We start from the raw sequence: 15,498 nt of genomic DNA on the forward strand, positions 1-15,498 counted from the left end.
GAGATTTTTTTAAGGAACAAATATCACTGACCCGTCCCACAGCAAATAAGACAAAATAATCTGCCAAATCAATGCCCAGTATTCAGTAAACTTGATGTTCCCATAAATGCCAAAACCACTCTACTGGACCCTGGCCAGTGCAGGTTCTTTACAATCCCTACCATAGTCCTTGAGATTAGTTCATCTTTCCTCTACCTCAACTACCTCCTCAACTGACCTGGCAGTATTTCTCAATTGTGGGCTTTCCTCAAAGAGATTCAGTAAAGTAAGGAAATCCCCTCATATCTCACAATGATTTACTTCTTTAATGTATATACACCTGAAGAAAACAGGAGTTACTAAAGGACTCACACTCAAAGTTCAAAAACCTTGCCATGGGGTGAATGAAATTAAGGCAGGTACATCAGCCAAAGTTCCCCCCTTCACATTATAGTATACTATCAAACCATTTGTTTCTTAATTAGTAACTGCCTAAAACCTCAATATGTGCAGTTACAAAGGTACAGAATATTCTTATATCCCTTCTTAGAAAAAGAAATATATGAGAGGTATATATTTCTGCAGAACAGAAAAACTAGCTTAAAAAAATGAATAATGTTGTTAAATCAATAGAAGCTAGGTGTTTCAGCAAAGCCTCTTATCTAATGCTCTAAATTTAGCTGAAATGAACAATAAATATAAATCAGACTATGTAACTGTTTCTTGTGGTGGAAAATGAAAAAGCTCACCTTCTCAATATTTATCTGGTGCTTTCTTAACCTCTCCAGGTCTGTTGGGATTACTATCTTAATGAATTTCTGGATAGCTGGTTCAAGACGGCGTAATTTCACTTTTTCTTCATCTTCAGACATCCTAAAAAAATGTTGTGTCACTTCCACTTGCAACAGCTGTCTTTTCCACTCATACAGAAAAACCTAAAAGGGAAATATTTATTTAAGAACGTTTTTTCATCAGTTTCCATTATTTAAAAAATTTTTTTATTTTGAATTATTACAGGTACATAATAGCTGTATATATTTATGGGATACATATGATATTTTGATACAGGCATACTCTATTATTTTTAAAAGCCAACAATTATGTAGTTTTACAATTTATTCTAAATATGTATTCACCTTAATGCTGAACTTGAGTGACTTGTTTTGTCTTTATGAAACCATTTATTTAAAAATTTTCTTCCCTTTAGGAAAGCTATGTATATTTACTTTAGAATGTTCAGAAACATTTATAGATAAAGAGAATAAAATAAAATCAACATATACATATTTCTATATAGAGAAATACCTTTTTGGAAAAAAACCCTAGCAGTATGCTATCCAAGTTTTCATTTCCTGATATATCTTGGACATTGAATAACCTTTTAAAAGAAGTATCAAATGGCAAAACTGGAAGGAAAAATTTCATTCTTAACATTTCTGCTTATATCGAACTTCACTTCTAATGTCATAATTTAACTATGTAATGATATACTTCAAGTATATTATAACATAAGATGCAACTCTTCTCATTGATGTCTTTTAAATTGTCTCTTCCCTTTTCACAAAGTGATGAGTATTGTCTACAACTGATACAAATAACCAGTGACAGGCCGATCCTGGTGGCTCACGCCTGTAATCCTAGCACTCTCGGAGGCTGAGGTGGGCTGATCGTTTGAGTTCAGGAGTTCAAGACCAGCCTGAGCAAGAGCGAGACTCCCGTCTCTACTAAAAAAATAGAAAGAAATTAGCCAGACAACTAAAAAATATATAGAAAAAATTACCCGGGCATGGTGGTGCATGCCTGTAGTCCCAGCTACTTGGGAGGCAGAGGCAGAAGGATTGCTTGAGCCCAGGAGTTTGAGGTTGCTGTGAGCTAGGCTGACGCCACGGCACTCTAGCCCAAGTAACAGACTGAGACTCTGTCTCAAAAAAAAAAAAACAACAAAAAAACAAATAACCAGTGACAGAGCTGGAATAAGAACCCAGGTTTCCTGAAAGTACAATCAAACCCTCTTTCTATTCACCGGCAGTTTTCTACCGGTGTTCCAGAAAGTCCAAAGGAATGCCATTCAGGAAAGAGTAGGAGAAGGGAGGGGCTGGAAGCGAGCAGGCTCCATGACCCCATTTCTCCTTCAACTGGAGAAAATGCACTTACATCTATTTTATAAATTGAAGCTTATCAGATCTTACGTGAATAATGGGCTTCACTGCTTAACCAAGCCTGAAAAACACTGTTGTACCCCGTGCTTTCATGCCATTTCATTAGCCACAACCTCTCCCATATTTAAAAAAAAATTAAATTGACTATATTAATGCCACTGGGTTATGGTGTCTCAGCCCAGGGTCCATAAAGATAGCATATAGATTTTATGGAGTCCCTGAATCTATGAAAAATTATGAATGTATTTTATTTTGGAGGATAAAGTCCATTATTTTCAAGAGAGTCTCAGATCACCCCCAAAACATTAAAGATTTCTCTCCTTTCTTTCACAGCTGAAAATCTTGATGTGTTGGTTATATAGACTACCTCAACTACTCATGCACTAGTAACTTGGTTTTTATGTTTGATACAAGCTCAAAAGCAAGAAAGGAAAATCTCCAGGCTCCAAAACCAAATAGGGTAAAACAGCTGCAGTAGTGAATGGAACTGGAGATACATGGAGAAGTTCATTGCCAAAAGATTCAAGAAAACAGGAAAATTCATACCCAAGGAACTAGAGATAATAATCTTTAAAAATATAAAGTAAGTATTCTTTTAAATATCCAAAAATATAAAGGAAGGAATGAATCTTTTTTAAAAATTAGATAATATTACGAAACAATAACAAGGCAATCTGAATATAAACCAAGTAAAAATTCAAGAAATGAAAATCTCAAAAGATGGGTTCAACAGTAAACTACATAGCTGAAGAGGGAATTATTTATTGGAAGATATCACTCAGAACACAGAGGGATAAAAAGATGGAAAGTATAAAAATGAAGATAAGGACATAAAGGATAAAATGAGAAACTCAATAACAAATAGGAGTCCCATAAGGAAAAAAAAAAGAAAATGATGAGAAGGAATTGTTCAAAGAGAATATGCTGAGAATTAAAATGTAAAAACTCAAATTGAAAAAGCACATAAGCCCCACGTAGCATAAATAAAAAATACATTTCCTAAACACATGGAAGGGAAATTGTAGAACATTAAAGACAAAGAAAAAAATCTTAAAAAGCAAACCAGAGATAAAAGACAGATAAACTAACAAAAGCAGCAAACTTTTCATCAAAGCAAGATATTAAAAGACAGGAATATCTTCAAAGTGCTGAGGGAGTTGGTACATATCCAGGTAAATTATCACTTAAAGGCAAAATAATTATTTTCAGACATATGAAGACTGAGAGAGTTTATTACCAACCTCCTCATTAAAAGAACAACTAAAAGGCATATTGTAACAATAAAGAAAACAAACCCAAAGGAGTGTAATGGCAAAGAGCAATGAATATAATAATCTGTTACTGGATAGAATAAATGAATGAATTGAAGAACAAAGAAAAGAAAGGATTTATTTTGAATAAATGATTAAGTACAATAAAACTGTTTACATGTAAATAATTTTCTATAATTACATAGATGCTTCATAATTTAATCATCTATTGTTGGCTATTTAGGTTGTTTCTGATTTTCCACTATTATAAACTATAGTGTCATTACCCTCCTTATACATAAACCCATACTGCCACCCATGAGTATTTCTTTAAAACAATCAACAGAGTGAAGAGACAACCCATAGAATGGGAGAAGATATTTGCAAACTATTTATCCAACAAGGGGAAAATACCCAGAATATACAAGAAGCTCAAACAACTCAACAGCAAAAACCCCAAATAATTTCATTAAACAATGGGCAAAGAATCTGAATAGGTATTTCTCAAAAGATATCCAAATGACTAACAGGTATATGAAAAAACGTTCAACATCACTAATCATCAGAGAAATGCAAATCAAAATCACAATATCATCTCACCCCAGTTAGAATGCATATCAAAAGACAAAAAACAAATGCTGGTGAGGAAATGGAGAAAAGAGAAATATTACATGCTATTGGTGGGAATGTAAATTAGTAAAGCCATTATGAAAAACAGCATGGAGGTTTCTCAAAAAACTAAAAATAGAACTTCCATAGGATCCAGCAATCCCACTACTAAGGTATTTGTCCAGAGGAAAGGAAATCAGTATATTGAAGAGATATATGCACCCCCATGTTTATTGCAGCGCTATTCACAATAGCCAGGATATGGAATCACTCCATCAACAGATGAATGGATAAAGAAAATATGGAATATCATTCAGCCATAAAAAAGAATGAAATCCTGTCATTAGAGGCAACATGGATTGAACTGGAGGACATTATGTTAAGTGAAATAAGCCAGGCACATAAAGACAAACTTCACATGTTCTCACTCATACATGGGAGCTAAAAAAGTTGATCTCATGGGGATAGAGTGGAGTGATGGTTATCAGAGACTGAGAAGGGTGCAGAGGGGATGAAGAAAGGTTGGTTAATGGGTACAAAAATACAGTTGGATAAAAGGAATAAGTTCTAGTATTCAATAGCACAGTAGGGTGATGGTATCGTTAACAATAATTTGTTATGTATTTCAAAATAGCTAGAAGATTTGAAATGTTCCCAATGTAAAGAATGGATATATGTTTGAGGTGATGGATATCCTAAATACCCTAGTTTGATCATTATACATTGTATGCATATATCAAAATATCACATGTACCCCACAAATAAGTACAATTATTGTTTATCAGTTTAACACATTGACTGCTACACTAGAAAAAAATTTTTCCTTGGGGCCACAGTGTTTATTACAAAAATAGAATAAAAACTTGGAAAACAAAACAATGTTCTAATTTAATAAAAAATTTGTTTTTTTATTGTTTTCTGTATGTGAGTTATGTGCAACTTGAAAAATAGTTCATGTGGCTCCCAAGGTAAAGAGACGTGTGAGTTCCATATACTTCATGAGGCATCAGGCTCAAAACTAGTGTGAGTTAAATACAACTCATATGGCAGTTGATGTGTTAAAAAAATAAATATCTAGAAATATAATTATTAGGTAGACAGATTTTTAAAGGTTTTATACATATATTGCCAAATGTCCCACAAAAGGTTATGCCTATTATATCCCTACCAGCAGCATATCACAATGTCCATTTATCTATATTCCAAGAAATTTACTTAGTATTATGATTCTTCTTAGACACTTAATTAGTAAAAAAAATCTTAATATTGTTTTATTTTGCATTCCTTAAATTACTTATGAGATTGATTAGCCATTTGCATTTCTTCTTTCATGAATTGCCTGTTCATGTCATGCTGCTGTTTTACTACATGGGATGTCTTTTTCTTATTAACTCATAGGAGTCTATTAAATGTTAAACATATTACTGGTCTAACATTAACATTTCCCAGTTTATCACATTGCCTCTTGTGTTTTCTTCTATTATGTAGATCATATACTATAGGGAGATAACTTTATATCTACCATAATTCCTATCAAAATTTTTTTGAACATACTTGTTGCTCAATATGCTCAATAGATGCTGCCTGAATTGAAATATTTCACACGTCCCTTCTTCACCATTTCTAATCCTCTCACTCTAGTCAAATGGTACAATGTGCATAGCACATGGCAACAGAGCTGTAACAGGTCTGCCTGTAGACTCCTCCCCTCTCCAATTTTTCCCCATAGTTATCACCAAGTAATATATCTAAAACACTAATTGCAACATGTTCCTACGTTGAACAAAAACTTCCAATAGTTACCTATTACTTGAACAGGAAAATATAACATGTATAAGTAAATCCATCCAGCCTACCCAACCATTATCTCTCAATCTCCACTTCAGGCTTTGCAATGATACTCTCTGTCTAGATGCATTTTTACATCCATCTGTCTCTAACTATGTATCATTCATTTACCATTTGAGATACAACTCAAATGATTCTGCTTTCTCTTCCACTAATCAGTTTGTAATGAATTTACCAATCCCTAATTATGGAATATTTGCCTTGTTTTCACTATTCCCCTAATCTATTATAGCAGCTTTCTTTCTTGAGTTCCAAAAGTAATATTTCCAGATCAGAGTTATATATGACCCTGTCTCTTAGCTTTGTGTATACAAGGAATATCTGCTGCCTCAACAAGGGCCATCTCTCAGGGAAGACATTCTGCCCCAAGAACTTCTCAAGTGACCTTTCCAACTCTTGGTGTCTTTCTAGCTACTATTGTTTCTTCTCTCTACTATTTTCTATTTTTACAAAATTATAATAAAATGCCTATATAAAACAAAGAACACAACAACATTCAAATGATTGCATACATCATGATGTTACTGAAACTGAAAGTTGTCTAGCAGTGGATCTGATCATAAAATAGCTTGAATGTTTATAAGCTGCTATGGGAAGGTCCTAATTCAATATACAAAAAATGTGACTTAGAAGTGTGATTGAATAATAAGTGAAAGTATATTTTAGCATTTCTTGATTTTTCAGTCATAAAATTGGAACATATTTCTTATATGATTAAAACACAAGGATAAAAACGCATTTACACTAACATCTCAACTATGTAAAATATGCATGCAAAAAAGGCAAGACAAAATACATAAAAATGCCTAATTCCTCAAACTCCTGTAAGTTGTTATGTTATTTAAGAAAAGTATAATGAGATATTTGGAGTGATGGAATTGCTCTACATGCATTTGTCAAAACCCATAGAACTGTACCACAAAGAGTGCATTTTACTGTATATAAATTTAAAAACAACAGGATGGGCTGGAAACCCAAAATGGAATATAAACAATAAAAAATAAAATTTACTGTATTATAAATGAATAGCATAAACACACTGAAAGAAGTGGGGAAGAAAATAATCTAAGTAACTAGAAAATAATATTTTGACTAAATACTGTACTAAATACTGTATTTAGTAAATTTGTTTTGCAGAGGGGTAAAGTTTAGAAATGCTGAAATTACTTTACGTGTAGATTAGCACTGAACTAATAAGGAAATATTTTGTACAATGTGAGAGCCGGATTTCTCACCATCAGAGAAAGTTACAAACAAGGGACAAAACTAGAATGAATCCTGTGGTATTAGACTGGAAGCAGAAGTATTGGGATGAACTTTTGTTTTTTAAAAAAATATACAGATAGATAATACAGAAATATACCTCTTTGTGTATGCACTGCTGTCTTCTGTGAGGCACTAGAAGCAATGACACCCCAGTAGAAATGCATGTACCTAGAGCACAGGTGTTTAAATACCATTCTCAAACAAAAGAAACTAAGGGTCCCAGGAGAAGTGTTTGATTCCAGGGCTGAGGTAGGGAAAACATGATGAGCCTGGAGCATTTTATGGAGCCAGAAAATAAGAAAATACTCAAAAAAGGATAAGCGCATGTTGAAAGGGTACAGGAAGCAACCTGAAAAAACTCCCAATGGTCAAAGCTGGAATAATTTGAGACATAAAATAAATAACACAAGCATAAGATAATAACCAATAGAAAAATAAGTATCTGAATCCATACTGATACAAATAAATAACTGAATACAAATAAACAAATAGGGAAAAAGGACAGCTCATCCTTACAGAAGGATTTCAATTATAATAAAGAAGAAATGAGGGAAATAGAAAATCACCATTAGAACACCACAGTAATATTTACTAAAGGTAAGATCCACCAATGGATGCTAAATTTAGCAAGAGGAGAGACAGAAAGTATGCATAGTTTAAAAGTTTTCCCCCAAGATATCAATCAATTATAAGGAGAAAAATAGTACCTTTACATTGGAGGATCCCACCAGACACCATCTTACCAAGTGATCAAGATTAACGTCACAAGCAGTAATATCATATACCCTGACATAATGAACTGAGAAGGGCATATAACATACACTTTTATGATATTCTTGAGAAAAATGCATCATCTTAATCTAATCTTGAGAAAACATTGAACAAACCCATATGAGGGACACTCTACAAAATAATTGGCCAGGACTCTTCCAAAGGGTAAAGATTATGAAAGACAGGAAAAAACTGAGGAACTGTCACAGATTGGAGGAGATGAAGGAGCCCAGACAACCAACTGCAATGTGGGGTCTTAGATTGGATCCTGGAACAGAAAAAGGACATTACTGTAGAAAATGATGAAAACTGAATAAAGTCTGTGGGTCAGTTAATAGTATTGTACTAATATTCATTTTTTGCTTCTATAACTTGTTTGGCTTGAAAAAAGTTTCTTGCTTTTGATAATTGTACTATGGTACATAAAATGTTATCATTAAGGGAAACTACAGGGAACTCTGTATTACTTTTCAAACTTTTGTGTAACTGTAAAATTATTTCAAAATAAAAAGGGTTTTTTTTAAATGTATAAGAAGATGTTTCACATAAGACAGGTAGAAACATTTAGAAGTCAAATAACTACAGTCATATACTCACTGCATCAATACTTGCAGGGTGCCAGGTGCTTTACAAACTTTATCATTTAGTGCTTACAGTATGAGAATGAGGACCATAATACTGTTTCTGAGGAGGAAAAATTACTGTGAGGTTAACTAAATTATTTAAGAGGTAATTTATAAGTGAAATGCCCCCCATTTCCAAGAAAAAGTCCCAAATCGCTGGCAACCCCACCCTCCAAAAGTGATGAACACCTTCCATCAGCCCAGAGATCCCAAGTTTGGGCGCGTCGCTTTGTGTTTCTGACTTGTGGAAGAGGTACAGAATCGGGAGAGAAAAGTCAAGGCCCTTGGTCCCACCGCACGGTCTCTTCTCTGAGACTCGGACGCCTAAAAGGAGGGAGCCAGGTGTGGGATCTCCTGCGACCCACCTCCTGGGCTGGCTGACAGGGGGCTCCGACCTCTCAATCCCTGTCCTCCCCTCACGACCCGCAAGCGTCGCGTCATCCCTCGCAGTGTCACCCACCGCACACCTGGACCCCACATACCAAACGCCCCTAACAGCGAACGGATGCGCGGGCCCGTGCCGGGACCCAGACGCCGGCGACCCTGACGACCTGGGGCCCTCAGTGCGTCAGAGGCAAGGCAGGGGCGGGAAACTTTTTCACCCCGCGACCTCGGGAGGCCAGCCCGCTCGCGCCGTCCGAGGCCTCCCTATACCAGCTTCGAACAGCTCTTCCCAAAACGAAACCGAGTGAGGCTCCGCCACTTCTGAAAGCCGAGAGGAGCCCCCATGGCGCTCTCACTTCTGACCTCATGCCCCGCTTCCCGCCCAGCGCCTCGCCCGCGCACCGGGTCGGGGCCGGGCCCGGGCCCGCGGAGCCTGACAGGACCCGACGCCCCTACAGCGGCCTCTCGAGAGCCCCTTACCTCCCGCCGGGGAGCTCGAGGCCGGTCTGTGCGCACGGCGCAGGCGCAGGCGCGGCGGGGCGGGGCGTCGCGAGGGCCGGGCCGGGCCCCGCACCCTCCCGCCCCGCAAGGCCCCCCGGGAGGGCGGTGGGCGCGCGGGTCCGTGCGTGTCCCGGCGCTGCTCGGGACCGCTCATCTTGCTCTTGATTTACGTGGTGGGGTTGCGACACTGGAGCCAGTAGGAAAGAGAAGCACAAGTGCTTTTTTAGGTATGTGTGTTGTGTTTTAAGACAATTCACATTTGTTTAGCCCTCTGCAGTTTGCAGTTTTCCTGTTCATTTTCCTCAGCTCTTCCTAAATTTTATTGACGGCCTGGTCGTGTGTTCTTAGCAGTTTATTTGTGTTGAAACTGAAGTTCAGAAAGGTGGTGTCTTCTCCCCTCCACCCTCCTTCCGCCTCCAAAAGCCCTCTGAGGTGGACAGGGCGAGAGTGCTATTTTTTTTTTTAATTTCAAAGTATTACGGGGGTATACAGATATTTTTGGTTATCTTAGCTGCAACAGGCGCACAGAAATTGAAGCTCAGACAAATTGTGATTTCCTCCAAAAACTGGTGGAGTGCTTAAGGCAAATGTCCTTATCCAAATTTTATAAGTAATGACTTTGAGGCTCTACAAAGAGTTTTGAGTGACTCACTCCAGTTCAGTCAGTTTGAGACAGAGCTGGAACTCAATTGAGTTTTCAAATTTCCTTCCCAAGTTATTCCAGTTAGACCAGCTACCACGTGAACAAGCAGGTGGCTGGCTTTGAAGCCCTTCCAGGTCACAGGTCCTTCTCTCTGGATGGCCTAACTTCCAGACTCAAACCTTTTTTTATATGCATCTGTGAATATCCAGATGACTTGCTTAGCATGTATCCACTAATGGTTTTGTCCTCAGCCACAGCTAAGAAAACTCAGTTCTTAGGGCCTAGTGGAGTGGGAGTGGAGGTAGAAATTGTGGACCAGGGAAGATCAGGGGCCGGTAGAACCTAAGAAATAAAGCACAAAATCTACTAAGCAATTTGGATTTTCTTGGGGGATATAAAGGATGCTAATGTTTGTTTTACAATTAGCATTAGGCATGAAGTGTTTATCAAATTTTAATTCTAAGGAGAAAAATTAAAGCATTAGGCAATACCATGGGAAAACGTCTTTTAGGCAAGGGTCAGTTAAATAACATCTTTTGAAGTAAAGGACCTTTGTGTTAAGTTCTTGTAAGTGCAAGGTCAGAGATAATCAGGTCCAAGCACATTTGTCTTTCAACAATGTCAGACTTTTATTGATGCTCTTTCAATCACAAAAGCCACAAGTTGTGTGAAGTTCCTAAGGAGGCAATTCTCCTTAGTACTGTCCATTCACTGGGTACTCAGAGCTGCTAACACACAGGCTTAAGCTACTCCACAAGTCAGTCATTATTGCAAACTATACATAGCAGTATACTTAATATATAAATTTTATCGATTAAAATTTCCACATTAAACAAAGTAACATTTAACATCAAGAGAAAAAAGATTCAAAAGGGGGTTAATGAACCAGTACCAGGAAAGCAACATAGACAAGAAGAATGTCCTGGGCTGATCTGGTGGATCGTCAATGAAGCTGCCAGCGTCTTGCAAAAAAAACTCTTTGATTTTGGCAGGGCCTTCAGGCAGCAGATGCCTAGTTGCTTATCATGAGGGACAGCAAGGCAGCCACTATGGAAAGGAGTGCACCCGCTGGAGAAGCCCTGTTCCTTTTTTGGCCTGTAAGTGGTGTGGTGGGGACTGATAGTAAAAGGTTATGCCTTTTTCCATTTACGTGCAGTCTGTAAATATCTGTTGGCATGATGCCTTTTAAGATGGAGTTTTTTTCTAAGGATGCAGCCACTTATGTCAAGGGTGCTCTATATGGTTCTGAAAAAGCTACCTCAAGTGTAATAGGGAGGTGTGGTACTCAAGGATTCTAAATTTGAACCTGGCCTTCTAGGTTGCTATAAGCTAGATGTGTCAAGGTAGCGGATAAAACTTTTAATCCAATAGTTGGTTAGCTTGATTTATAATCTTTAAATATTTAGACATATGGTATGTGGACCTCTATTTGTACCCTGGGCAGGTTGTTAGGGGCAGGCCTACCATTATACTATTAGCCAACATTTTCCTGAGATCCTAACTGAATGCATTAAGGCTAAACAAAACAGAGTGTGTGTGTGTGTGTGTGTGTGTGTGTGTGTGTTTGTATATAAAAGAATGAAAACAAACAAAAAAATCTTTTCAGGTATTATGATGGATTGCTTTCTTAAAGAACCCATAGTAATAAAACAAGTTCAATAAGGTGGCCAGAGAAATGGTTTTCCTAAACAATAATCAGCGATTTAAAAATGTAATGGGAGAAAAGATCACGTTCAAAACTAACAAAATCAAGTTGGTGTTTATAAAGAATTATAGGACCTATGAAAAATTGAGAGTAATAGGTAGATGGGGAGTTGGGACAGAGGGAGGGATTACAAAGAGACATGAGGAAACTCTGGGGGTGATAGGAATGTTCATTATCTTGATTGTGGTGCTAGTTACATGGATGTATATGCATCTCAAAACTTGCAAACTGTACACTTTAATTATGTGTGTAAGCATTTATTATAAAGCGATTATAACTGAATAAAGCTGTTGAAAAGGAAGGAGGAAAATTAGCTTTCTACTGAATGTATGCAATGTGCTAAGCACTTGGCTAGCACTTTACATATAATATGTCATTTGATCCCACCATCAACCTCAAAATTAGATAATATAATCATCCCCATTTTACAGACTAGGAAATTGAGATTTAGAGAGTAACTTGCCCAAGGAAGGTCAAGGTCTCATATACTGAATGACAGGAGTAGGACTCAAATCTTTTCTAAAAACAGTATTTGTGCTTTTAACTTCATCTCTATATTTCCATAAAGGACATGAAGACTTGAACATGTGGAAAAATAATACACTATTTTTTCCTGAAAAGAAAACTCAATATTGCAAAATTATCAATTTCTCAAACTAATTTAAAGATTTAGCAAAATCCCTAAATCCCATTATGATTTCTATAATAAAACATTTTGTTAAAATCCCAATTGATTTAGCAACTTTTACTTTCTCTTCTTGGAATGCCATTTTTCCTGCTTTCTTCTGCCCCAGCGTAAAGGAATTACTATTTATTCTTTAGGACTCAACTTAAAAGTCATCTCCTCTAGGAAGCTTTCTCCATCCTGTCAATTTAAAGCCCCCTTATATGCTTCTGTAGCAATCTGTGTTTATCTCTATAACAGTCCTTATCATACTTAGACTTTCTGATCTTCTTCTCTGTCTCCCCACTAGATTCTAAGTTTCTTGAGGAAAGGTATATGCTAATATTTACTTAGAACCTAGTTCCTGGAACATACTAGGAAAACAATATATGTTCACTACATGAATTAAATCATTTTTCTATTAATATTAATAGTATAAACAAGTATATGGAAAAACTGAGATGAAATTCAACTTTGGCACACTAGTATGGATCTAAGAAGTTATCCTCCCAGCCCATTCCTTTTCTGAGAACTGTTTCTCCTTCCAGATCTGAATGCTACCAGTTAGGAGCCTCTGGCAGCTATTTCATATGAGCATGAACCCACGTCCTTGACCATAGTGAATTGATCTAGAGCAGACACCCGACTCCAGCTGGAACAATAAAATACCGTTCCCAGGAATTTGAGTTTGGGAGTAAGATTCTAGCTTCAGTCTAGCTGGTTTCTTGAACAGAGAAGATGCCGACAGCCGAGCTGTTGGTGGCCATGTCTTAGTCAGTTTGGGCTTCTCTAATAGAATACCATGGACTTGGTGGCTCAAACAAGAAAAATTTATTTCTCACAGTTTTGGGGGCTGGAAGTCTAAGATCAGGGTTCCAGCATGGTTGGGTTCTGGTGAGGCCTTTCTTCCAGGTTGCAGACTGCCAGCTTCCTGTCGTAACTTCACACAGTGGAAAGAGGGCTAGAGAGCTCTCTCTGTGGTCTGTTTTATAAAGGTAGTAATCCCACTCTTGAAGGCTACACTCTCAAGACCTAATTACTTCCCAAAGACCCACCTCCTAATACGATAACATTAGGCGCTAGGATTTTAATGTAAGAATTTGGCGAGGAGAGGAGGCAAGAAACATTGAGTCCATAGCCCCATGTTCTTCACTCTATAGATTAGCAAATCAGAGGAAGCCATACTACTCAGAGATCCCATTTGTAAGTGTGGAGGGGTGAATATATGTAAGTCTTAGGTCATGAAATTTTTTAAAAAGTCATTTTTCTACTGTAGGTAATGTTCAAAAAAATTTTTAAAGCCATTGCCTTCTCTCTAGATTCTTTTTCTATCCATGAATTATCAAAATGTCTACTGCCGTTCTGAATGTGTTCTATTTCTTTGTGCATTCTATCATTCTAGCCATCTTGTCAACTGAGACTGGGAAAAGTTAAAAATAAAGTGATAATAGTAGTTATCTTTGGGATGAGATTAACATAGGGTGCTTTCTGAGGAGCTGTAAATATTCTATATATTGATCTGGTGTGATTACATATGTGAAAATTCATCAAGCTGTACACTTAAGATTTGTGTACTTTGTATAAGTTTACCTCAATAAAAAAGAAAACAAATAGCTAGAAATTCCTTTTTTTTTTTTTTGAGACAGGGCCTCCCTCTGTCGCCCAGACTGGAGTGCAGTGGCATGATCATGGCTCACTGCAACCTTGAATTCCTGGGCTTAAGCAATCCCCCTGCCTCAGCCCTCCTGAGTACCTGGGATTACAGACATGTGCCACATGTGTGTGCCACCATACCTGGCTAATTTTTTTTTTTTTTTTTTTGTAGAGATAGGGATGGGGAAAGTCTCACTTTTTTTCCCAGGCTGGTATCAATCCTCCCATCTCAGCCTCCCAGAGTGCTGGGATTATAGACATGAACCACCATATCCAATTGCAATTCTTGATTTAAAACAAAGAAAATCCTTAGTAATCAAGAAATAGATACTTCCTGAATTTTTGTACGTTACCTCTCTGTGAAGTGGTGGTGAGAATAGCAGCAATAATCTGTACCCTTTTTGAAGCCCTCAATCCCTTTGAAAATGTAATAAAAAGCCATGGAAAAAATAGAGAGAGAAAAGGGGTGAAGATGATTAGATGCACAAAAAAGAAACTGAGTTTGGAGCACAAACTCCTGGTTTCAGTTCACTGCTGAGTTACACCCCCCAAGTCTTCTAAAAACCACCCCTCTTTTTCCTTTAATTGCTTTAACTTTCAATCAAGAGAGTGCTAACTATTGTAGACACAAAATCCCATTTATTTCTCCTATCTTATGATACCATTTTAAACTTATCTATAATGTATTCACTGACTTCCGTAGTTAAACCTCTCCACTGTCTGCTTTACTGTCACGACCACACACACCATCCCCAAACAATCTGTTCATATGTATATTAAGGTTCTAGAGACCTTATATCAAACCAAAAGTAGTAAACTCTGCAGGCGAACAGGAACACTAGGATTCTCCACTCATCTCCCATTCACCACGTAGGAATTTGGTAACATTTACATGTAGAGTGGCTTCAATGCCCAGTCATCTGCTTATAAACTTCCCTCCCTTTTTTCCTCTCTCCCACTTTTTGTTCTTCAGATTAGCTAGTTTAGTTATTCTCAAAACTTAGTATGCCTAAGAATTATTGCATAAGATAATATTTATAAACCATGCTTAAAGGACCTTATGGGCAATTTAAAGAATTTTCAAGGGTAATTTTGACTAATTTTTGCTTTATTTGCTGACTTTAATTCCTATTAATATTACCCACAAGCCTTTACCATCCCAACTCACATTCAAAGATGCAACTTTATACTATGCTTGCAATTAGAACACAGTAAACATATTTAGCATTAAAATTATATTAAATGTTATTTTTGCTTTGGCAGTTTACAAGGCACCTTGGATTTTGTAGTACCTTCGTTATTACTATCATGAATGTCAATATCACATAACAGGTGTACAGATATGCAAGTTAATAAAATTCCACAAGGGCCCAACCTTGCTCTCTAACTTTATTTTGCATAACTCTTCTTCACACATCCTTTGATCTAACAAATTGAAATTCT

At 37.1% G+C, this 15,498-nt stretch overlaps 1 protein-coding gene and 1 long non-coding RNA gene across 6 annotated transcripts in view; one reads left to right on the plus strand and one right to left on the minus strand.

Moving 5' to 3' along the window:
* The window catches only part of STX17 (syntaxin 17), a 49,357-nt gene extending 39,920 nt beyond the window's left edge, over positions 1–9,437 (minus strand). The window contains exons 1-2 of one of the 5 annotated variants that reach the window (XM_045563142.1): positions 9,370–9,437; positions 729–914 (exon numbers count right to left, since the gene is read on the minus strand). In XM_045563142.1, the coding sequence (XP_045419098.1) occupies positions 729–851 (123 nt within the window). In that variant the 5' untranslated portion in view covers positions 852–914; positions 9,370–9,437. Of the gene's footprint in view, positions 1–728; positions 915–1,759; positions 1,780–7,208; positions 7,249–8,479; positions 8,553–8,987; positions 9,325–9,369 lie in introns of those variants that run through there. The other 4 variants (XM_045563143.1, XM_045563145.1, XM_045563144.1 and 1 more) reach the window with 4 other exon arrangements.
* A 23-nt stretch (positions 9,438–9,460) lies between these two features.
* The window catches only part of LOC123646314, a 128,536-nt gene continuing 122,498 nt past the window's right edge, over positions 9,461–15,498 (plus strand). The window contains exons 1-2 of the long non-coding RNA XR_006737867.1: positions 9,461–9,617; positions 11,026–11,130. This is a non-coding gene — a long non-coding RNA (uncharacterized LOC123646314). The remainder of the gene's footprint in view (positions 9,618–11,025; positions 11,131–15,498) is intronic.

This window comes from Lemur catta, chromosome 10, assembly GCF_020740605.2.
Source record: "Lemur catta isolate mLemCat1 chromosome 10, mLemCat1.pri, whole genome shotgun sequence".
NCBI lineage: Eukaryota > Metazoa > Chordata > Mammalia > Primates > Lemuridae > Lemur > Lemur catta.